The sequence below is a fragment of the Martes martes genome (genome assembly GCF_963455335.1).
Source record: "Martes martes genome assembly, chromosome: 1".
In the NCBI taxonomy this organism is placed as follows: domain Eukaryota; kingdom Metazoa; phylum Chordata; class Mammalia; order Carnivora; family Mustelidae; genus Martes; species Martes martes.
Window position 1 is genome coordinate 69,127,666 of NC_137888.1, and position 24,049 is coordinate 69,151,714.

Here is a 24,049-nt window from a genome sequence, read left to right on the forward strand (position 1 = left end):
TGGCCATCACACTGTTTAAAATTAAATTTGAACCTGAAGTACTTTAGGCATGTACCCTCCACTTAGCCCCTGGTCCCACCATTTCTTCCTGTGTTGCATAATGGTCTATCACAAATTTACATTACCTGCCTGCCCCCAAAATAGTTAGAACTCTCCTGCTCCCACCCCACCAATACCAATAACTTATAACTCTTATAAATGTATTTTCCTAAGTCAAGTACATGGTACTTAAATTTAATACCTCTTGAAAATTATTACATGATTAGGAATGTGGAACTTCAAATAAAAAATAATCAAAATGGCAAATTGGGAATTTTAGTTTGAAGGTAGAGGAAAATTTCATTTGTATTTTGGAAATCTACATATTGGGTAATACATATCTTGTATTTAGCTGGTTTGATAATTGTCCCCATGGTTTGGGAACCTGGTACAACTTTCCCACGAACCTGGACAGAACTCTGACCAGGGGTATAAGGGCTTTATCAGGTCTGGTTGGGCCTATTCTGTTCTGAAACAGCCAACCAAGTCTCTAAAGATCAGTCAAGCAGCTGGTTGGCTGGACAAAGATTTCAATTTTCAATCAATTACTCTGGCATCAGAGACACACACATTCCTAAAGCCCACTCTCATAATTTAAAATCAGGTTTTCCTGTGACACAGATACCTGTGCTCATATAAGCCTTTTACAAGCATCCTCCCATTGGATTCTCACTGCGTATCTATCCATTCATTCATTGAGTGGAGACCTACCAACAATAGAAGACCAGAATATAACAGCAGACACAACTTAAAACCTCTATAGGTAAGCAGAAGAGATACTTGTTATTTCCATTAAGAAGGAATTTATTACTTAAATCATTTTTATTACAGAAATAAAACAAAAATATACTAACTGCATTAAAGATTAAGGCAATGCAAAAATATATAGAATAAAAGGTAAAGGACATTCCCTCACATTTATATGCATTTATATACAAATGTTACTTTTTACATAAATGCCAGTATACAGTATCTATTTTTCAGAAACATTATTTTGTAACTTAAAATGTCTTAGAGATTTTTCTGTGTCATCTACTTTTTAAAGGCTCCAAAGTTTCCCCTAGTTTATATCTAGCACAATACATTTAATCTCTTCCCTATCAATAGACATTTTGGCTGTTAACATTTTTGTTGCCATTCCACTGATACTCTGTATATCTGTATAGGTATCTTTATCTGCATAAGCAAATATTTACTGAGGTATATCACTAGAAGTAGTTTTACTGGGTGCATTTAAAATTTTGGGTGATAGTGACAAAAAGTGTGTGAGAAGGCTCGATTTTCTTCATTCTTGCCAGCACTGATCTAAACATGAATAAACTTTAAAGCTTGCTAATTGGATGGATGAAGAATGTCTCACTTTAATTTGCATTTTCTTGTTTGTAAATAAACATAATTTCACTTGACTATAAATATTCTCTATATGTATACATATATACACACACATACAGAGAGCTCTATAAATTATTTATTCATACTTTCATCCAATTTTCTATTGTATTTTTTTACATTGACTTGTAGTTCTTTATGTATTTGAAATGCTAATTGTAAAAAATGTTGCAACTTTTTTCTTCTAGTCTGTCATTTGTATTCTATTTCTGCCATTAGTTACCTTTTAAAATTCTGTGTAAATTGGTTAATTTTTTACTTTATTATTTTTAAGTTTTGAATTTTATTTAGGAAGACCATTAACATTCCAAAATTATAGAAATAACTCCTAATACAATATAATTTTTTCTCAACATTTAGCTCTGAAACCCATGTAGATTTTCTTTTGAGGAATGATGTAAATTAGGCATTTAAATTAACTTTTTCTCCCATTGCCCCACACTATTTATTAAAACATCCAGTCTGTTGCCTTTATATTGGAAGGACAGTTTGGCTTGGTTTCACATTATTTCCCTCATAAATGAAAATGTGCTGCTTTTCCATCTTCTGAAATTGAATGTCACCATGGTCAAGTCCAAGGCCAACCTGATTATTTCTACTCTTGTAAGTGACTTGGATTTTCTGCCTAGATGCCCCCATAATTCTTTCTTTAAACTTGAAATTCATTAAGTCTGCCAGATTATCTCTTGGTGTTGATGATTCCAAATGAAGTTTTTCATACATCCAGTGACTTCTTTAAGTCTTTCAATCCACACATTAGATCATTTTAGGGAACTATTGTTTTAGGTTTTAAAGTATTTTCCACGTGTTTTCTTCAAAAACACCCAAATGTCTGCTATCCATTTCTATCATATTCTTTATAATCACTAGTACATCTTGTTCTTTTCTACTTTGTTTTGTGTTATTTCAAGTCTGTTTTTCATGTCTCTGACAGTGTTTTCAGAGTTCATTCTATTTTTGTTGCTTGTAAAGTGTCTTATATCTTTAGTGATTTTATTTATCTCTTCAGTTTTTCTCCTGAGCTCTGCCAGCACACTTTTAATCTCCCTTGATTATTTTATCTCTCCTTTAAAATCCTGAATTATAGATAGATATAGATAGATAGAATCTATATTGGCCTTCATGATAATGGAGAATTCCTTTGTCTAAACTTTTCTGTAGTTCTTTGGTAAATTTGTTTGGGAATTATGGGCTCTTCTTTGACTTAAATTAAAAAAATATATATTTTGCAGTTCTGATGAACATACCCCCTTCCCTCCTTTTTGATGATTACTCGTCTTTAAAAAAGACTGGTTATTTATCAAAGAATGATACAGAGATGCAAGTTAAGGGATGAAATAAAGTTGAATAAGCTGAGGCTGACTGAAGTAATCTGTTCTGATTATCTATTGTCGTACAACATCACCCCAAAACTTAGTGGTTTAAATGAATAATCAGTTATTGCTCAAATTTTGCTGAAATATCTGCAAATTGGGCAGAGCTCTGTAGGTTCAGCTCATTTCTGTGGCACCTGGTATCAGCTGGGACTGCTGGGATGGGATTGAGGGTCAGCTTCGAGGACGGATCACCCACTGTCTGGGGAGCCTTGCTGGCTATCATTCCCTCCCCAGGTAGTAGTCTTCACAGACCAGCTTAACCATCCCGCAGCAAGGTGGCTGGGTTCCAAGAGGGAGTGTCCCAAGGGACAGGAAGAGGAAGTTGCTCATTTCTTAAGGCCTAGGCTTGGAAACCGGCACAGCATGGCTTCCTCTGCCTCCTGTAGAGACTTCATCTCTCGATGAGAGGAATGTCAAAAAATTTGGAGGCCATGTTTTAAAACGGCCACAAGTTATTTGTCTTAAGCATCTGTCACCAAATGTGTTTCCTTTCTGCTGGGAATGCATCTTTTTTGCAGTCCGTGGCATTCGAATTGAGGTGGCATAGAGAAAAGACCCATAAATTGCAGATGAATTATGTTTTGATTTGGAAATTGCTGCCCCCACCCCCACTGCCAGCGCAGATCAGCTCTGCAGTGTCCTAGCTAGAAAACTAGAATGTGGGTCAGCATGATTTCTACTCATCTTTCATTTTGAAAGGTCAGACTATTTCCCCCATTTCTCCCTTGGCCCGCTTACCTGATTTTATCTGTTCTCTAAACAACGGAATATTGGCTGGTCCTTTCAGTAAGTGATCTGCTGTCTGGTCCGAGAGAAACCAAGTTGGCTTGGCATATTTCCATTTCTTGTTCAAGATTTCACATTATTGACAGCAAAACTTCATGCTTAAATCTTTCATAGTTTATGGTTTGGAACTGTGGCTATTTCCATTTCATGGGCTATAAAAAGTTTCTATTTTTCTATGTTTTTCATAATTTTAATTTGTTTTGAGGGAGGCTAGTAAAATAATTTATCCTGCTGTCTTAAGCAGAAGCTCCATGTGAACTTTAGAAACATCCTAAAAATATCTGTTGGGATTTTAGGAGGGAGATTAAACTGAAGGTATAGATTACTTGGGGGGAAAGCTGACCACTTAACAATATTGAATCTTCCCATCCTATTTCATAGCAGTTTCCCTCATTTATTGAGGTGGTCTTTTTTGTCCTTCACTAAAGTTATGATTAGTCTTCTCAGATATCTCACAAGTCTATTATTTAGGGCTATTCTAATGATTTTAGATTTTATAATGCTAAAGGGAACAAAATAATTTTCCCATTACATTTTATCATCAGTTGTTGCTGAAGTCCAGGAAAGTTGTTGATTTTTGTGTGTTGATTTTCTGTCCAGCCAAATTTCTGAGCTCTTTAGTATTTTTCCATTTGGGTCTCTTTAATTTTTCTTAAAGATATATTTGTTCATTTGAAAGAGGGAGAGAGAGAGAAAGAGAGAAAGGGAGGGAAGGGGCAGAGGGAGAGAATATTCAAGCAGACTCCTACTGAGCATGGAGTCTGCAGTGCAGGGCTCGATCCTGTGAGTCATGAGTTCAGGACCTCAGTCGAAACCAAAAGTCAGATGCTAAATGCACCGAGCAGCCCAGGTGCCCCAAGTCTCTTATATTTTTAAGTAAACAATCATATCAGCTCATCATATCCTATCATTTTTCCTATTGAAAATTCTGTTTTGATTTTCATATTTTCAATTTCTATGGTTTTACTTTTTAAGTTTCAACTCATCCATGTTTTATGGATATAAATAGTCTTTTGTATCCATCTTAGTAAATAATTAACATGTTTTAGGTTTTGGTTTTCTACAGTTTTGTTTTCTCACAACATTGGTCTTTTTTCTTTTTTTAAGATTTTATTTATTTATTTATTTGAGAAAGAGAGCATGGGCGAAAGCATGAGCTGGGGGAGAGGCAGAAGCAGGCTCCCCGCTGAGCAGGGGGCCTGGTGCAAGACTTGATCCTAAGACTCTGGGATCATAACCTGCGCCCAAGGCAGATGCTTAAGGGCTGAGCCACTCAGGTGCCCCACAACAATGGTCTTATTTGCTTTCATTATTTACGTTTTCAGTACAATCTCACTTCTAAAATCCCAACAGATTTATATATTTTTTTTCACTTTTAAATTTTTAAAAAGATTTTATCTGAGAGAGAGAAAGGGAGTGCACATGCAAGAGAGAGCACAAGCGGTGGAGAGGGAAAAGCAGGCTCCCCACTGACCAGGGAGCCTGATGCGGGACTTGATCCCAGAAGCCTGGGATCATGACCTGAGTCAAAGAGCCAGCCAGGCACCCCATCAGATTTATATTTTTTAAAATTAGGACAGATACGTACACTAAAGCTACTCTCTTCATGAAATCAGAAAGCAGACTTGAAGAGGGGGACTGACTTGTTCAATGGTATAAAGTTAGTAAATGACAGAGTCATCATCTAGCCTCCCAGACCAGTCTTCACTTCTTCATGGAAAAGTAACACTATTCACACATGAGGTATGTTCTAGATTAAAATTTTTTCCACCAAAACACTTACCAGAGTTACTAATAAAAACAAAATTGAATGCATACATGTATATATTTTTCTACTCTTCATAACTTTTTCTTATAAACATGCTAATGAAAAGGTAGAAGTAGACTGCTATAAGAACAATAGATAATGCCTAAAAATCTAAATGGTCAACAGTCACATAATTAAGAACTCATTCACTTAGAAGATATTCTGATGTCCATAAAGACAAAGTAGGCAGCTGAAGATGGGCAGAAGAAGTTGGGGTTAAAAATAAAAAAAAAAAAAAGATAAATTTCTGAACATATTAGGGTTAAACTTTAAATCAAATTTGACCATTTAGTTGCCATTCTGGTAGTAAGCCATTTGGCACAGGCTTCAGAATTTGACTTCCATATGTCCAATTTGAAATAATAAGCATCTTTAGTAAATTAGATTTAACTCCCTTATGATTCTGACATTACAGAATGATGCCAGAAAGTATGTAGTCTGGCTTTTATGTGTTTAATTTCACTGGCACTCATTCCACTATCTTTTGAAATGAGAAACTCTTACTGTTAACCAATGAAGAACAAACTAAATGGTGAAAAAAATTTCTTCCTTTTCCCTTCAGCACTGCCTGTCATTCTGGCAATGAAAAAAAAAAAATGATGTATTCGAGGACCTCTGGGTCAGGAAAATTGATAAGAGCTCCCAACTTCTTTCTCATAAACAACCGATATTTTAAAGCTATTAACACAGGAGCTGGGCATTCAAAGACAGTTCATATATCATCCAATAGCTGGTGAGGGTGTCAGGCCTTGCAGTCAGGCTCTGAAAAATGGGCCCCGAGTTCACCGTCTATAGTTGAACAGCTGCTCCTTCCCAAAGTTTTAATCAGATTCCCTAAGCATTACATGCCCCAGTAAGGCAGAGCCTACATAAAACTTGCAATAAGCCTGCCATGTAAATTCATTATGGAGCCCGAGTAATATAAACAGATTATATTCTTCAAGCCAAGAGAGTACTTTTAATTTAGACCAAAATTATGTTTGCATATTGATTTGGCCCCTTGTTCCCTGGAAAAAAATTTTTAGGAAAGAAATTCAGAGTTGATCACCTGGAATAAAAGACATTGTCTCAGTTGTTCAGAATAAAGTGGGGCTTAAACACATTGGAGAGAAAATAATGCCTTAGAACAAAAAAATCTTAACCAAGAGCTCCTGAAACTATAAAGTTTCATCTTTGTGTTTCGATGCACTTCCCTCTAGCCCCTTAGGTGGGAGCCATAGGTTTCTTCAGACACTAAAGGAAGTTTATGACCCCCTCCCCGAAAGCTTAAAGTGTAGTGTTTTAGATCATGTTATTAATAGAAGCCAGTTTAACAACCTTGAAATCTACCCTCCCAGGAGGCTAAAGTCATTATTGGTTCTTCTTAGAGATGGCTTCTTACAGATGGGCCTGATACCTAGTTATGATCTGTTCTCTGTCACTAGGCCACTGTCCTGGGAATGTATGCCACTGGTCACAACATAGAGAAGAAGAGGGAATCACTAATCAATCCCCCCACTGCATATCAAAGGGCATTAGGATAGAGACGAATGGTATTCTTGTATGGTGACAAAAGTACAATGTATCAATCAGAAATAGGATTGATTAGTCATGGGAGAATCTAGAAGAATCACAGAATCAAACACTACAAGTGACCATTCCAGCTTTATGTAAAGGGGAGAGAGCAAATTTTAGTTATCCTAACAAACTATGAGTAGTTTTAAGTTATCCTAAATGTTGGTATGGTTTTGGGGGTAGTTGCCATGCATTCAAAATTTAAAGGTCCATCAGGAAAAAAGATACCTTTTATGTGAAGGATGCAGATAAACATCTGAGTCATCAATCTGTTAGTCACCTGTCCCCTTGCTCCCCATACAACCCTCTAGATATTCTTTGCCTTTATATGAAGGTTTGCCTATAGGAAAGACTGCTTTTATCATATGATCTTTGGGGTATTTGAGATTCTAGTGAGAGTATTTTTCCGTGGTGAAATGTTGCAGTGAAGTAGAAGCCAATCATAATTCTGTTTCCTAAGTAGCTTGACCATGGAAAGAAAATGAGCTGATCCAGCATCTATATTCTGGCCATTGGGCCAGTCATTTCTTGGTGTTTATTATGTCAGCACCCTGGTGTCCACTTCTGCCTCAGATGCACTTTGCTTAGTACAAGTCATTTTCCTACTACATGGCTGGTCATCCTGGGCTCAGACTAGAGAACATCACCAAACCTTTCAATGTAGAAAGTTAAATTTCAAACAGAGGCTAAAACGATGAAGGAGCTACTTATGACTTAATGACAGAAGATAGCAGAAGACAGAACAACACTTTTCAACTTTCTCTCAAAACTGGTTTGTTGCCTAGAATATCAGTTCAAAGTTACTTGTGTACATAAAGGACAATTTTTAAGACATCTACATCTTACAGCATATCAACAACTCGTATGGTAGAAAATGTCCTCTGTTGTCCACCCGTGGAGGTAACTGCTTTCAAGGAACTGGAGAGAACTGAACAGATGGCACCCTAGTGTAGACCATAAATCTGACAATAAGAGAACATGAGGTAAGCAGAATAGAGAGTAAGAGAAACTGGGAAGACAATGGGAAAGATGAAAGATAGCCTCTAGAGAGAATACGATGAGTTCCATTACCAGAAACACTATACTACTAAGGTGAGAGCTTAGAATCTTAAAGAAAAATGGAAGGACTCCAAGGCAGATAATTTACCAGCTTCCTAAAATATAGGAATCCTTTGCACAGTTTGAAATTATTGAAGACTATCCAGAATTTCATACTACCTATGAATTGATTTTAACATTTCTAATCCAAATTGAAATCTGTTGTCAGACTCTTTTGCACCATTTTGAGAAACATTCTGAAGAACATGGGTACTTGAGTGAAAATTGGATTACATTAATAAACATGTCTTGTCATCTCCATTTTCTCTACATAACATCATCTTTCCCTCCCCCATCATTTAGCGTCCACTGTCTTTGAATATTGTAGAGGATAATAGAGTGCTTGGTTCACTTATTTTACCCCTTTCCATTAATAATCATTATTGTTATCATCACAGTCATTCCTTATTAAGTTTGATTGTTTCTTTTTTTTTTAGATTACTACTCCTTGTCTCCCACTTCTTTCTGAGTTCAGTTTCCTATTTCTATCACTAATTATCCTTCAGTGGTAAATTCTGTCTACCTGAACATATCTTTATTTCTTTCTTTCCCTTGAATGATATTTCAGCTGAATTTTGAATTTAGGTTTTTGTTTATTTTCCCTTTATAATTTGTACTTAACTATTCCACTGTCCTCTGGTTACTATTATCATTAATGAGAAAACTGATGCCATCTAAGTGGTTTTCTAGTGTAAGTAATCCATCTTTCCTCTCTGTTTGCTTTTAAAATTTCCATTTTGTCTTTGATGATCTCATGTTTCACTGCAACATATTTGCATGTGAATTAGGTTTAATTTATCCAACTCTGGATATAATGTGATGTTTTCCTTTCTTCAATTCTGAAAAATTATCATCCATTATCTCATTAAATATTGTCACAAATTAATTCTCTCTAGTGTCTCCTTTTGAAATTCTTATTGTGGTATTCTGAAATGTTTCATGCTATCCTCCGTGTCTCTTAGCCAACTTTTTATATTTTTAAATCTGTACTGCCTTCTGGGTCATTGGCCAACTTTATCTTCTGGGTCACCAGCTGGATTTATTTATTTTTTTATTTTTTTTAAAGATTTTATTTATTTATTTGACAGGCAGAGATCACAAGTAGGCAGAAAGGTAGGCAGAGAGTGAGGGGAGGAAGCAGGCTCTCTGCTGAGCAGAGAGCCCAATGCGGGGCTTGATCCCAGGACCCTGGGATCATGACCTGAGCCGAAGGCAGAGGCTTAACCTACTGAGCCACCCAGGTGCCCCCACCAGCTGGATTTAATACAACATTCTGTCATTCAGTTTTTAAAGCCAATATCCACATTTTTCTTTCTGAAAAGTTTTTGTTTCTTATTATGTTATTCTTTCATATTTTCCTTGCTTCTCCATTTATCTCTTCAGTCATTTTTTAATTTTTTAAATTATTTTTATTAACATATAATGTATTGCTAGCCCCAGGGATACAGGTCTGTGAATCATAAGGCTTACACATTTCAAAGCACTCACCATAGCACATACCCTCGAGGCCCAACGTCCATAACCCAACCACCCTATCCCTACCCACCTACCCCCCAGCAACTCTCAGTTTGTTTTGTGAGATGAAGAGTCTCTTATGGCTTGTCTCCCTCCTGATCCCATCTTGTTTCATTTTTTCCTTCCCTACCCTCCACAACCCCCCACCCTGCCTCTCAAATTCCTTATATAAGAGAGATCATATGATAATTGTCTTTCTCTGATTTCTTCCGTCATTTTTAATATGCTCATTTTATAATTGTTCTCAGATTTTTGAAACTTTTGTTTAGTTCTGTAAGGTTCTTGTTCTTCTGATTTACGTTTTTGTTTATCTCCTGGCTTTTCTTCATGGTGGATTTTTTCCCCTTTGTGGCCTGCAAACTCTTACCATGAGCTCATTTTCAGGAAAAATTGTGGGTTTTTTTTTGTTTTTTTTTTTGTTTTGTTTTTGTTTTTTGTTTTTTTGTTTCTTCCCCACTGTGGGACTTCCATGCGCCTGGGTTAAGAAAGTCTCAGCTCAAAGCAGTTTAGCATATTTGGAAGTAAGAAAAGAGAAATGAGGCTGGGGCAGTCATTTCAATAGTACTGAAAACTTTTGTATTAATTTATTGGCTTCTATTTCCTCTGTCACAACTGCAAGATCAGGGATTTTGATTCAAATTCCACATAGATGGCAAGTTTCCTCATGATTCCTTAAGGCTGGTGAACAGAGTCCATGTGACTGAGGGAGCGCTTTGGACTCCAGGCGGGATTTGACTTCCATCACTTCCACATGGAATTAAGACTCCAACTCCAAAACCTCTGGGTCTATATCCTACACAAAATCCTATGGTCACTGACAGTGGTAGCTTCCCATAGGAGGGGATTTCTCTCTTGTTTCCTACACTTGGGAATTTCCTTTTCTTTTCTTAAAAATCAACTCTACATTTAGAAAAGAATTTTTTGCCTTTTCAAACAAAACATTTCTTTCAGTTTATAATGGCATATAGCTTATCTGCTTTATTTTAATCCACCATGTTCTGAATATTTTATTATCATGAAATACCATAGTTACTGTTCTGGGATGCCCATTATACCTGCCCTCCAGTCACTTTCTTCTAATTATAGATTCCATGCCACTGGCCACAAGGATGGGGAAATGATTCAGATCTGGCCAATCATCATTAATTCCCTTGAAATACAATGTGATTGGCCTTGGGGGATCTTCTGATATAAGCAGAGCCAATTAGAATCCTTCTCTGTGTTTGACATGCAAACATTGGGAGTATGAAATGTTACTTTGAAATAGAACAATATGAGCCTGGAGATGCCATTAGCCACCCTCTTCTGTTTGTTAGAATAAGTCATGTATTTGTACTAGGAAAGAGTGAGGCTAGCACTAAGAGGAATTCAGAACCAAGAAAGAAAAAGGAAAGAATAGACACTAGAAAAGAAAAAATAGACATATTTGAATCCCTGAGTCCCGCTTGCCCAGACATAACCCAGCCCCTGCTGAAGAGGCCAATGAATTCTTTTTGCCTAAGCTAATTTGAATTGGGTTTCTGTCACTTACATCTGACTAATACACCAATGAATTAAAGTACAATGGAATTAAGATAAGAAAGCAGCAATATGGATTTCTTCTATTTCTTTATTTTTGGTAGATCAATTTATCATCCATAGCTTGACACTAAGCGAAGGAAGTTCTAAGTCATGAGGCTGATTTCTGGAGAAGCAGTGACTGAACACTGTATCTAATCTGAGAGACAAGGAACAGAGTCAAAGGATAAACCAAGGTCACTTCCCAGTAATCTGAACAGGGACATTAGGAGCTAGTGTAGAAAGATGCCAGAGTCACAGCCAGGAAACAGGAACCAGGGATCAGGAACAAGAACAAACAAACAGCCACAGGAGCGAGCAGGGATGTGAGCAGCAAGCACTGGCGTTCAGACTTAAAGCTGGAGGTCAGCTGAGCTCTGCCTCCTAGCCACTTCCACAGGATGCCAGGACGCCTGCCCGTTCCTGCTAGGTGATGCCACCTGGTGTCCAAAAAATGAAGTCAGCATGGAATTGACTGCCAGGACAAGGAGTTCTTAAGCAAAAAAGGCCTTCACTTTTTTTTTTTTTTAATTTTATATCACAGCAGTATCTAGACAGGCATCAAAATAAATGCGTTTCACGCTGATGATCAGTTTCCAAGGCAAATATCAAAGTGAATTACCTTCAGAAAGATGTGTCAAGATATAAGAAACTTGTTTTTAAGTTAAGCAGATTCGTGAGAAATATACTTTCTGGTTGTGATAACAGTTTTGGTTTATTCTCATCAAAAGGAGACACCTTTTTATCACCTCTGTGTTTACAACTATGGGTCAAATGGGAGAGGAAGTTGAGTTAATGAAGGTAGCTAACAAGCTTTTCAAATATTCAGAAGAAGCAGTATAAAGAATGTTAAACATCTCCTCTGGAGTAGATTTTAATGAGAGGATTAGTAAAATGACTCTACCTTCATCTGAAAGGGTATACTTACTTGCTCCTTCAGTAATTATTTAAGAACCTTCCAAATAATTAACTGTGTGTTGTGGGGGATGGAGAAAGGTAGAACTTGCCTTCAAAGAGTCTGCAATCTAGAGAAGATGGTACCAAGAGAAATAATGAATTTCTTTAGTGATATAAGTTTATAACCAACCCTACACAACTACTTTCTGGGATGATTTTTTATTTTATTTTTTTTAAGATTTTATGTATTTATTTATTTGACAGTCAGAAATCACAAGTAGGCAGAGACGCAGGCAGAGAGAGAGAGTGGAGGAAGCAGGCTCCCTGATGAGCAGAGAGCCCGACATGGGGCTTGATCCCAAGACCCTGGGATCATGACCCGAGCCGAAGGCAGAGGCTTTAACCCGCTGAGCCACCCAGGCGCCCCCTCTGGGATGATTTTTAGAGCAAGGTTTGTGCACATATTAAATTAAATAGCTACAAGCTACTGTTTGCCTATTTTAGTGAGGGGCTGTTGAAGGCAAGGACAAGTGACTGTACCTATCCATCTATATCATCAATGCTCAGCGTAATGTCTGGTACATACAGATGCTCAGAACATTTTTATTGAATGGGTGCATGATAGATGTCTCGAGTCTCCTTAGTCACATGGTTCTTTGAGTTTCACAGCCATCCCATTAACTTCCATGTTAAATTTTGCTTAAGATGCATGGGATATAAAAAGTGTGGTCTTTCAAAATGTCAGTCACTTTAAGTGCCAAGCATTCACCGGTATCACACTTTAAATGGCATTTTCTAGTAAGAACCTCTAAGCAGCATAACATTCTTATTTAAGAAAAGAAAATTAGTGCTCCATTTCTCCCTCCTTTTTGATGATCTACATTGAATTTCCTTAGAAGCATTTGCTTATAAGGGAACAAAGGCACCCAGTGTGTATTTATTGTCATCCAAGAGCCAGCTGTTTAATGGGGTTTTTCTTTTATCTCTAAGAAAATTTGGAGGCATTTGTACATTGTGGAATTATTTCACAAGTAGATCTTTCAGTACAATATTGGCAATATTTCTGTTTTGCAGATAAATGGCTGAGAACACTCAACATCCTCTTTCTGCTCTTTCATGGGTAGAAAAAATTTTAGACTTAAACCTTTATAGAATCTGTATTTATTTTATTTCTTTTAAAGGTTTACTTATTTATTTTAGGTGGTGGGATACAGGGGGACAGAGAGAGAATCTTGAAGCAGACTCCCCACTGAGTGCGTGAGATCATGACCTGAGCTGAAATCAAGAGTTGGATGCTTAACTGACTGAGCGACCCGGGTGCCCTAGAATCTGTATTTAAGTGAAGATTGCCTCTTTTTAAGTATGTTTACGGGGGATTCTTTGGACCAGAGTGGATCATAAGTAGCTTAATTATTTCCAATAAATATACATATAAGCCAAAAGTAGAAAATGAAAATCACCTATGATCCTACCTAACTCTTTGATTTTATACATAAATTTTATTTATAATATGTTATAATTACATAAATGCTCACAGACAGACACAAATTTGGCTGTGATTTTTTAACCAAAATAGGTCTTACTGTATATAACAATTTAAAATTTCTTACTTTCTTTAAAAATGTATTGTGAATATCTTTTCACACGAATACATTTTTCTATGTCATTTTTTCAAATGACTGCATAAGGATTACATGATATTAATGGGTTATAATTTATTCAACCAACCAGTAACTTATGTACAATTTCTTGTGCAAATCAATGTACTCATCTCCATGGAGAAAGTTACATAAGCCCTTAGTTACTTCTTAGGATAAATTTCCAAAAATGAAATCGGTGGACCAGAGGATTAACATACTCTAATAATTCTTAACAAGTAATGCCAGTTGCCTTTGTAAAAGTTCCCTTTGTTTTCTCTTTCACCAGTAATGTAGAAGGGTTCCCACTTCCTCAAACTCCAATTTCCCTGAAGTATGCCTGTTCTTTCATGACTTCTGGAGATTTGAAGATTTGCTTATCAAAAAATAATACTTTGTTAGTGGTTTAATTTGTTTTATTTCATCCATAGTGAAGCTGATCTTGTCTAGCAGTATTTCTGGTCATTTATGTTTCTTCTGTTCATTACCTACTTATTTCCTTTGCCCATTTTTCTATCATGTTTACATTTTCCTTATTGGTCTTTGATAACGGCAGTAATATCAGCAGCTAATATCTAATTCTTATTGAGTATTATCTGTCAGGCCCTATTCTAGGTGTTTTATGTTCAATCTTGCCTTATGAGGTGAGTGCTTTTCCCAGCCCTGTTTTATAAACAAGACATCTAGGCACAGGGACGTTAAGTAATTTACGTAAAGTAACATAACTAGTTCATTTGGTATATTAAGGTGATTAACAATTCATCACGTACATTATAAAGACCAACAACTTATCAACATGTGTGTTGAAACTGCTTTCATTGGTTTATCCTTCACCATTTATTTGTGGTGACTCTTGCTTGGTAGGATTGCGGGACTCTGTTGCCATTAAATAAATTGGCTTTTCTTTTCTAGTTTCTGCTTATGATATCTTAATCACCCAAAGAATACTTTAAATAGATACAAATAGATACAACAAATGCAAACATTCAAACAGTATAAAAAGATACAAAATAAAGAGTAAATTACATTCCCCCCTTTGTATAAATCAGAGTTCTACAAAGCAAAAGAATCTCCTTTAACTATTTATGTTTTTTTGTTCTTCTGATGACTGTCGTATGACCTAAATAATATGGATATACCTCCCTTTCTTAATTTATCAAATCCACATAGTATGCATTGATTTATTATTATGAGCGATGTGACATTTTAGTTAACTTATCCCTTCCTTTCCCTCTCCCCTCTTCTAACTAACTCCCAGGAGTATTATCAATTTTGGTTGTGAGTGACTTTATAACTTCAAGTAATATACTTCAACCTCTATTTCTTGATTTATCAACTTTAGACAGTATGCCTTAACTAAGTGTTTCATTCTTAATGGGGGAAATCACATGTGAAAATGGTTATTCTCTATATTCCTTGGATCATAAAATGCCATATTTATAAAAGAATGCTTCACTAGAAGCAGGTCTATCCTTAGTCATTTTAATGAAGGCAAAGAGATCTTTGTAAGTAGAAAGAAAGATATTGATATAAATGGTTATATAAATTATATGTATCCTTATATAGCATAGATTACATTGATTTTAAAGATTATAGAGTCCAACTATATTGTTTTATTTGTTGCTCAGAATAATTTTGTAATGTATATAGAATAACTGTTCTTACATTTCACAGGTAAAGAAATAAGTACAGAGAGTTTATAACCATGTACAGTCACTGTTGTGGTCTTCTAGGTTTGGTTGTGTTTTCTGTCCCACATCCACTTCTTTTTTGTGGCAATATCACTCTGAGCAATATCCCACCTTTCCCCATGATTAGTTATATGCTTCCAAGTGAAAATGAGTACATTATTATTATTATTATTATTTTGAAAATAAGTACATTCTTAAACCCATGAAGCATGTGACTTAGAACTGAGCCAATGAATGCAGAACATTCCCCTGGTCACAGTGGGTGTGAAATGGCATTATAATCTGTAAGATTCTAATGGACTAAGATTTGGACTGGGAATAATGGGACAAAGATGCTTGCTCCATTCTCCTGAAGGAAGGTACAGCCCTCAGAGATGCTGGCAGCCAGCTTGGGACCAGGTGAGGGAGCTAACCCTGGAGAAGCTGAGGAAAAAAAGAGTTCCTGCTCATTTCAGTGAGTCCTTTGCTGCCATTTCTACTCCCGTTATTCAGTCACATCAGCCAACACAAATTCCCTTTTTGCTTACAACAGTTTGTGTTGGTTTCCTGTCAACTGTAATAACTGCACAGTTAATCCACAGCAATCCTGACACCAGCTCTTTTGACTTAAATCTAAGACTCTTCGTACTCCACCATATTGCCTCTGAAAGTAATGTCTTTGTTCAGGATTCAAAAACACGTGTCCTTCAAGACCTCTTCAATATGTCTTTTTCCTTCCTTCATAGCCTATTAAACAATCTTTAGAAATGCAAAGCCATCATGTGGAATTCATTCGTTTATGAACCAATATACATTCTACGTGTTTGGGCATGGCATTCCCTACATACTTAAAATGACAGCATGGATCAGAGAAAGACAAGCTAATTTCAAATTTTTTGTTAAATAAAGTTACTTTCATTTTAAAATGAACAATTCTGGATCATTTTAAGCCACAGGGATACCATCTACCACCTGCTGTTATATATAAGAGTTGTGGTCATCAAATTCGATTATATGTTAGTTGTCTGAAACTCAGAGCACATTTAACCTAAAAAAGTATCATAATTTCATTTCATAATTTCCCATTGGCTTCTTAGACTAGCATGGAAAAGTTGACTTAATCAATAAAATGTGGCTAAATTACTATGTATTTGAATGAAATGCTAGAGCACAGTATTGTTACAATACTAACAATTAAAATTTTAAAAATACTAAAACTGATGATCCTTCAACAGGAATATTTAATGATGGGAGATGGGAATGTAAATAAAATTGTGTGGCCATTCCAAAGGAGCTCTGGAGGTAGTACCAAGGGCCATAGCAGTTGATGATGTGAGTTCTTCATTAAACTTGATCTCATATCAAAGTGCATAACTTTTCTTTTCCATGATACAAGAAGAGCTTTACCACTATTCTTAAACTTCAAAACTATACAAGGATAGAACTAAGAAGAGGAAAACACAAACGGGATTTCATTTGTTCTTTTTTTTTAGAAGATGGATTTATTTATTTTAGGGAGAGAGAAGGAGAGCATGCATGTGCCTGCATGAGCGTGTGCATGAGAGTGGGGGGAAAAGCAGAGGGAGACAATCCACAAGCAGACTCCCCACTGGGAACACAGTCTAATGTCGGGCTCCATCCCTTGAACCATGACATCATATGACCTGAGCCAAAACCAAAAGTCAGATGCTTAACCAACTGAGCGACCCAGGCATCCCTCATTTTTTCTTTTAATATGCATTGCAATCATACAGACTCTGTGTTCAAAAAGTTACTATCTTAAAAAAAAAAAAAAGCCAAATAAAAGTGTAATCCCAAGATTGCCCTGCTATGCTGGAGGGGAATTGATAGAGGTTCATGCAGGGCTGGATTAGGGACTTAACATGTGGGCTAATGGTTCCTGACGGAGACTGAGGTGGTGAAAGACCTGATTAGGCAGAAACAAGCTGAGGAGAGTGAACTCTGTGCAGGTAAAGCATGAGTTACCAGGCAGAGGGTTGTGTCTGGGTGCTATGCACAGTTTCACATGAAGGAAGAGGAAAGTGAAGAGATAAACGTTTGAACTTCTGGTCTGAAATTCATGCGAAACTTTTAAATAGGACTTTTCTAAGGAAGCAAGAAGATAGTTGGATGAAAGAGTATGGTGACGGTGCATAAAAAGGAGAGGGAATATGTGTGTATGTAAATAGGTGTATAAAAAGATTGTCACATGTGCTGGGAACTAAGTTTAAAAAGCACATAAGCAAGTGAGCGAAGTGAAGAGTACAACATCGTGGAAAACTGCGCAGGGTGGAGGATGTGGCCAGTCACAGCTGGCACTGGAGAACAGACAGTGCAGATCCAGGATGGTGCAGGTACATACTCTCAGTAGAGCTCAGGAAGAGGCCAGTGGAGTCCAGGTGCACCAGGTAGAAGAAAGAGCCTAGAGTTTGAATGTGTAGAAGTTTCCATGCCAAGTATTTCTAATTTAGTTTTCTTTTTACTTTAAAGGTGGAACTCTTTGGGGTCACTCTATGACACCTCAATTGCCAAATTTAGAAAACATAAGATTTTGGCTAGATTGGCAAGTGTCCTGCCCCTAGTAAGGAAGAGATCTTGCCACGGTGGGAAACGCTTCTTAAGTCATGCAATGCATGGGTAGGTGAGAGAAAAGGCACTGCCATAATAATCATGTATTGATCTGAATAGATAATAAATAGACTGTTTCAAATGCCCCTGAGATCTATACACAACAGCATCAACATTCATCATTGGAGTGTATTTTTAGTGAGAAACTACTGTGAATGATGGTGCTGAAAGTGGAAAGGCCAAACTCTCCCCTGGTTGTAGCTCTGTGACTCTTTCCCAAGCTCATTTGTGCTTTAGTGGTTTCGTTTTGCTTGGCCTTTTACAACTTGGCAGCCCAGGAGGCAAAAATGAGGGACTCAGCAGATTTAAACAACTTTTACTCCGAATGTTCCTTTAATACTACTATTTCTTGGACAGAGATTCCTGATGTCCTAATTAATTGTTCTTGGTGTTTTCTTTAAGAGCATCTGTTAGCATTTGTGAATCTGCCATGGCTTTTGCTCTTAGTTTCCACTCACCAATATTTTCCTTTAATACAGGAAAGGCTTCTTTCAGGGCCAGGTGAAATACAAGTTTATTTGAAGACCTTGCTTAAAAGTTGCTGAATTCACTGGCAACTTTGGTTGGCAGCCTTAAGAAATGTGAGTTGGCAGAAGAAGAGTAGTGCTGTTCTGTTGTTTCCTACTCTGAGATCAGGCTTTTAAACATCTTTTGTTACTTCATAATACATTTTCAAATGCATTTGAAGTGATTAACACCCTGAATTGAGTCCTATAGTCACATTTAATTGTCAGATAGCTATTTTCCTTTGGGGTATTTGACAGTTGCCCAAAATGTTGGTCTTAATCTAAAACCAAGAAGAGACCTCTGACATACTGAAAGCCACCAAAGTGGCATTTATTAAATATAAATGGCAAGTGTCTAAAGGGGAGGTGAGGAAAGAGCACTAGTTCCCATCTCAAAAAGAAAATTCTTCCAGGATCAAGGGAAAATTACATTAGCATTTAGTTGAAGTTCCATTAGTTTCACATATCACATGAGGATTTAAAGATGTGTGTGTTCTGATAACACATTACATCTGCACTGAGAAATAAAGAGTAGTCTGACTCTCAGGTTCTATCTCCAATTTGTCAAACTTACTATAAATACAATGGTTAGCAGTAGTCCATTATTTGGAAAATGGTTTGTATAAAGGAAAAAATTAAATGATAATGATTTGAAATGAGGGAAGCTCATATGTTCGTTTTAGGAACTCTAATTGAATTAGCTAAATATATGCACCTGAGGAAAAGAAGTTACCCCCTGGGTAGTATCTTGTAATAGGTTGGAAACATGAAACTCATTAATAGTGTTAAAAATTAGGTACCTAATGAATTATACCCATTATTAGAGATTTTCTGTGGTAGCAGTTGCTTAAAAATGAGAAATTGCCATATCTCTGTGACATAAGAGAAAAGATACTTTAAAGCCCCAGGAATTATCACCAACTGGAAGCATATTTCACATGGTCAAAAAAACAGAGGCCAAGTTCTGGTACTTACTATGTGAGGACAATGGCCACTGCATCATTCAATACGCTCTCCCCGAACAGGAGTGTGTACAGGTCAGGGTCGACATGCAGTTCATGGAAAATGGCCAGCACTGTCACTAGGAGGAAACACACCCAAACATGCAAAGTTAGCTAAAACACAGCCATGGATTTGTCCGTGGTTATGGTCAACTCTAGAAAGGATTCATTAAATGCTCATGTTCTCAAATCCATCCTTGGTATCCACATTGGACTTCATTAAAAAAAAAAAAAAATCTGATGAGTCACTCCATTTCTTAGAGATTTCTCTGGGCTTCCCACTGCTTACAGAGAAAGTTTGAGCTCCACACTCCAAGTCTTCTATAATCTGCACCCTGCTTACCTTCCAGCATCTCCCCCTGTATCCCCTGCTCACCCATTGCTGCCTGCCTCAAGTCACACTAAACTTGCCATAATTTCCCCCAAATCACCGAAATCATGTAGTTTTTAAATTAACTTTGCATTTTGATTCACTGTCTCAGAGCAGCAATTTCTTTCCCGTCCATGAACTACCATTCTCCCCATTCCTTAAATGCGCACACACATACTCACACATACGACTTCTTGTTCTCCCCAAACCCCATTCTTCAATTTTTAAAAAGCCCTCAAGTGTCTCTCAGGACCCCAATTCCTCAGCAGAAATCTGGCTCACTCCTTTTTAGTCCCCATATTTGAATCAAATCACAAAACTTATCACAGAAGACACTGAGCTCCCTGGGGACAGGGCACATCTTTGCAATACAGGGTACTTGGCAAATGCTCAGTGTTTGATGCATGGATGACTGAGTGAATAAATGCATTAATGAATGAATGTTGTTACATGGCCTACTCCTGTGAAGGGAGAGGTGGCCAGTACCTGGCTCTCCTTCCCTCTTAAAAATTATAGTCATCTATAAAGATGAACCCTGTGTTCCTAAGAGCAGGACCGGAGAACTTGTTTCTGGCAGCCTGCTGCATGGCTACTCTCTGCACACATATTCTATGGAGCCTTGGAGCATATATTAGGACAGTAAATAATCACACACTGATTATCTATGTTCATCAAAACCATTCAGTGGCTTGATACTTGAAACAGTTATGCAAAGTGTGAAAAGCAATCATTAGGAAAATGATCCATTGAGTTGATTGCCAAAGGGGTAAAGAGGATGATTGGGAATGATACTGATGGTAAATTTTTAAGGCAGAGTGGGCATTTTCATTTCTGTTCTTTCCTTTTTCATGGACTGTGAGGTTAGTAACTATTTTGTATAAAAAGATAGTGCTATGGGGAAGAAAAGCTGAGTTGGAAGGTTTTGTAAGTAGAATCAAGAAGTTTGGTACTTGTTCTGCTGCAGTGGGGAGCCAGGAAAGGCTTTTAATCAGAAGAGAGACAATCTGATTTTAGTTTTGGAAATAAAACACAGGCAGCAGGGCAGAGGGCAGAATGGACATGTGGCTAGAGGCTTTCCCAAATGTTCTACCAATAAATGAGCTGTACTGAGATAGAAAGAATCCTAGAGTCAGACTCACAAACTCCTGTACATCCTGCTTCACCCAGCACATCTACCATCCTGGGTTCTGATAGGTCAATGGCCACGGTGGTTTGTACTTTACTTATTCATTGATTTTTATCTCCCTTGTGTGTCACTAGCCCTTAGGACAGTGCTACAATATAGCAAGCCTTTAATGAGTGAATATATAAAAGGTAATGTCAAGAGAGGACATAGCAAGAGAGACTGTACATCTAAGATACTTGGGACAGAGAACTGATGAGTCTTGGTGTTTGAAAGGTAGCAAGGAGTGACTCTGGGTTTCAATGCTAGACAATTAATGGATGGGGCTGCATAAGAGAAATTAGTTTGTGGACAGGGGAATCTAGTAACTTTGGTTTGGAACATGTTGACTTAAAAAGGTTGAATTTCAAATGGAGATTTCAATAAGAAAGCTGGAAACAAAAGGCTGAAACTGTAGAAAGTTAAGGCAGAAGACAGAATTTGGGGGTTATAAATATATAGATGAAACATAAAGCTAAAAGAATAGCTAAGCACCTGGGCAGAGTATATAGACAAAAAAGAGAGTTCATAAGAAATTCTTAGGGACATTTATAGTTAAGGGGTGAATGGAGAAAAAGAAGCAAGAAAAACACATGTAGTATATTTGCCAAACCTGACCCTAAGCAAGAACAAGTCAGCTGGAAACCACATTCATCATGAATTTCTGTAGATAGATTTTTATTTACTGGAAATTATCCTGGAGGAAGGAATATTGAACTCAACAACCAGCTTTGGGATAGAAGAGACACCAGAAATAAAATGTTATGAATTGGCATGACCATTAGCTAGATCCCATTTTGCCAGGGATAGAATAAATTTTATTATTCTAGCTGAATAGGTCCCTAATTATGATAGGCAAAATGGCAGAGATGTACTCTCTAGTAGTGGGTAGGTGTTCACATTTGCTACAACCCTTAGTCTTTGCAGGTAGTGGTAGGACGGGAAGGTAGCAATGATCTCTGCTAAGTAATCTCTCTCCTTTTTGGATAGAGTCAAGACCTTGTATCTCATCAAAACAAAGAGGCTTCATCTTGGGGGAGGGGTGCTGTTAATTAACAACATTTTCCTTTCCCCAGGGTCCTGTGGAATAAAAGTAAAGTTATTCATAAACTACAAAATTCTATCATGGCAGCTTTATTGTTGACTTTTGTCTCCGTAGTTCCTTGTATTTCTAAGCTCTGAAGTTGACTTGCAGCTCATCTGTACTCCCAGAGAGGTTTCCTAGGATCACAAATTGGGAAGAAAAACCTGTGTTCCTCCCCCCACCTCCTCAGTTACGGGGTCCCCTCTATGCTGAGAGGGACTCTTCATCTTTCCAGTAAGAACTTCAGGCTTTTGGAGGGAAAGACTTTTAATTGAATATCTAGTTTTTTTCAAAACTGTTTTGGCATTCCCACAATTCCTTTTGCACAAAGAACTGAACTCTACTTCATAAGTGATACCCCACACAAAAGAGAAAAGCTATTATTTTGCACATTCCTATCTACCCTGTAAAGAAAAGGAACAGCTTCGAAATAAAGCCAGGCAGTGTATCCTACAAGATGGAATATTTGCTGGGACCACAAATGAATTGAATAGGTGAGTCAGGAAATTAGCAACCCACTCTTGCTGCTAAGCTTGGAGCTCTTAAAGAAACTCATTTAATTAGCTCGCTGACAGGACTTGTTCTTACACAGAATGTCCAAGACTCTGTGGCACCTTCCCAGGAGACAATCTCTTGGAACAGTGGTGGACAAGCTCACACCAGCTCTGCCCATACCTGGCTGGGTTTGTAAGGACAACCTGGTTGTCCAAGATTGGCCAAAAAGCAATGAGACTTCTGAGAGTATGAGGAGAACACCCTGGACACCATGTAGATAGGAAGGAGTGGAGATAAAATCCAATTTCTTAAACCTCTGATTTTAGCAGGGATTTGGTCTTATTTGCTTTTGTCACACTTTAGTTCCACTTATCTCTTTGTGGCAAGTTCTAACACTTCATTTGGGGCTCCTGCTCCTCCATACGTCCTTTCTTTCCCTGACTTCTTAGCTAGAGAAAAACCCACTTTTGTCTCTCAAATTGGTAGAAAGGGATACAAGCACATATAAGCTTATGCTTAAATAGACAAGTACACACAAACATACACACAAACGTACACACATACACTCCAGGTGAGAGTAATGGATGACTGAGAAATGCCATTGAATCACTGGAGATTTCTGAGAAAATAAATAACTGCATCAAGCAAACAGCAAGGAGTAGTGGGGAGGGCATGAATGGTGAGGCAGTGGTGTGGACTGCACTTCTAAGAAGCTGGTGATGAGGGATAGAGAGAGAAAAAATAGTAACCTATGGGGTATAAAGCCAAGTGAGACTTTCTCTTAGATTTCTAATTTATAGATTGAACAGAATAAGCCAGAAGAAAGAGAGGCTGAAGACAGGAAAAAGAAGGGTAACTGCTGGGTCAAGGTCAAGAGAAGGCAGAGAACAACCGAGGGGTTGAAAAAAGTTGTATTCTCGTGAAGCAAGATCATTTGCTGAGAGCAAGAAGACAAATGCATGAATTAGAGGCTAAAGGAGGGTTGAAAATGTCCAGAATGATTCAAGTTTTATGAAAAATTTTATGAAAAATTTCCAAGGTCATGTATAGGATAATTCTCATTCTTCAAGAGAAAAGCCCCACCAATGAAGTAATATATTTTGATTAATTTCTTCATCATACCAAGAGTCTTGTCCCCTACTACAACCTTATTATAGCATCAAAACTAATATTTTCTCATCTCAAATATAATAAGCATAACTGGACCTGTAATACAGATAATGACTACTGGATCCCATCAATACATCCATATGCTGATTCTTCAAAGTTGTTTTCCTTTACTTTCTTTCTTTCTTTTTTTTTTTTTTAAGTTTTTTTTTTTTAAATTTATTTATTTGTTAGAGAGAGAGAGCGAGCGAGCACAGGCAGACAGAGTGGTAGGCAGAGGCAGAGGGAGAAGCAGGCTCCCCGCCGAGCAAGGAGCCCGATGTGGGACTTGATCCCAGGACGCTGAGATCATGACCTGAGCCGAAGGCAGC

General features: G+C 37.4%; 1 protein-coding gene across 2 annotated transcripts in view; it reads right to left on the reverse strand.

Moving 5' to 3' along the window:
• SLC9A9 (solute carrier family 9 member A9) overlaps nt 1–24,049 on the reverse strand; it is a 542,979-nt gene that overhangs the window by 351,363 nt on the left and 167,567 nt on the right. For both annotated transcript variants that reach the window (XM_080822667.1, XM_080822668.1), the window contains exon 6: nt 19,435–19,540. In XM_080822667.1, coding sequence (XP_080678793.1) covers nt 19,435–19,540 — 106 coding nt within the window. The remainder of the gene's footprint in view (nt 1–19,434; nt 19,541–24,049) is intronic.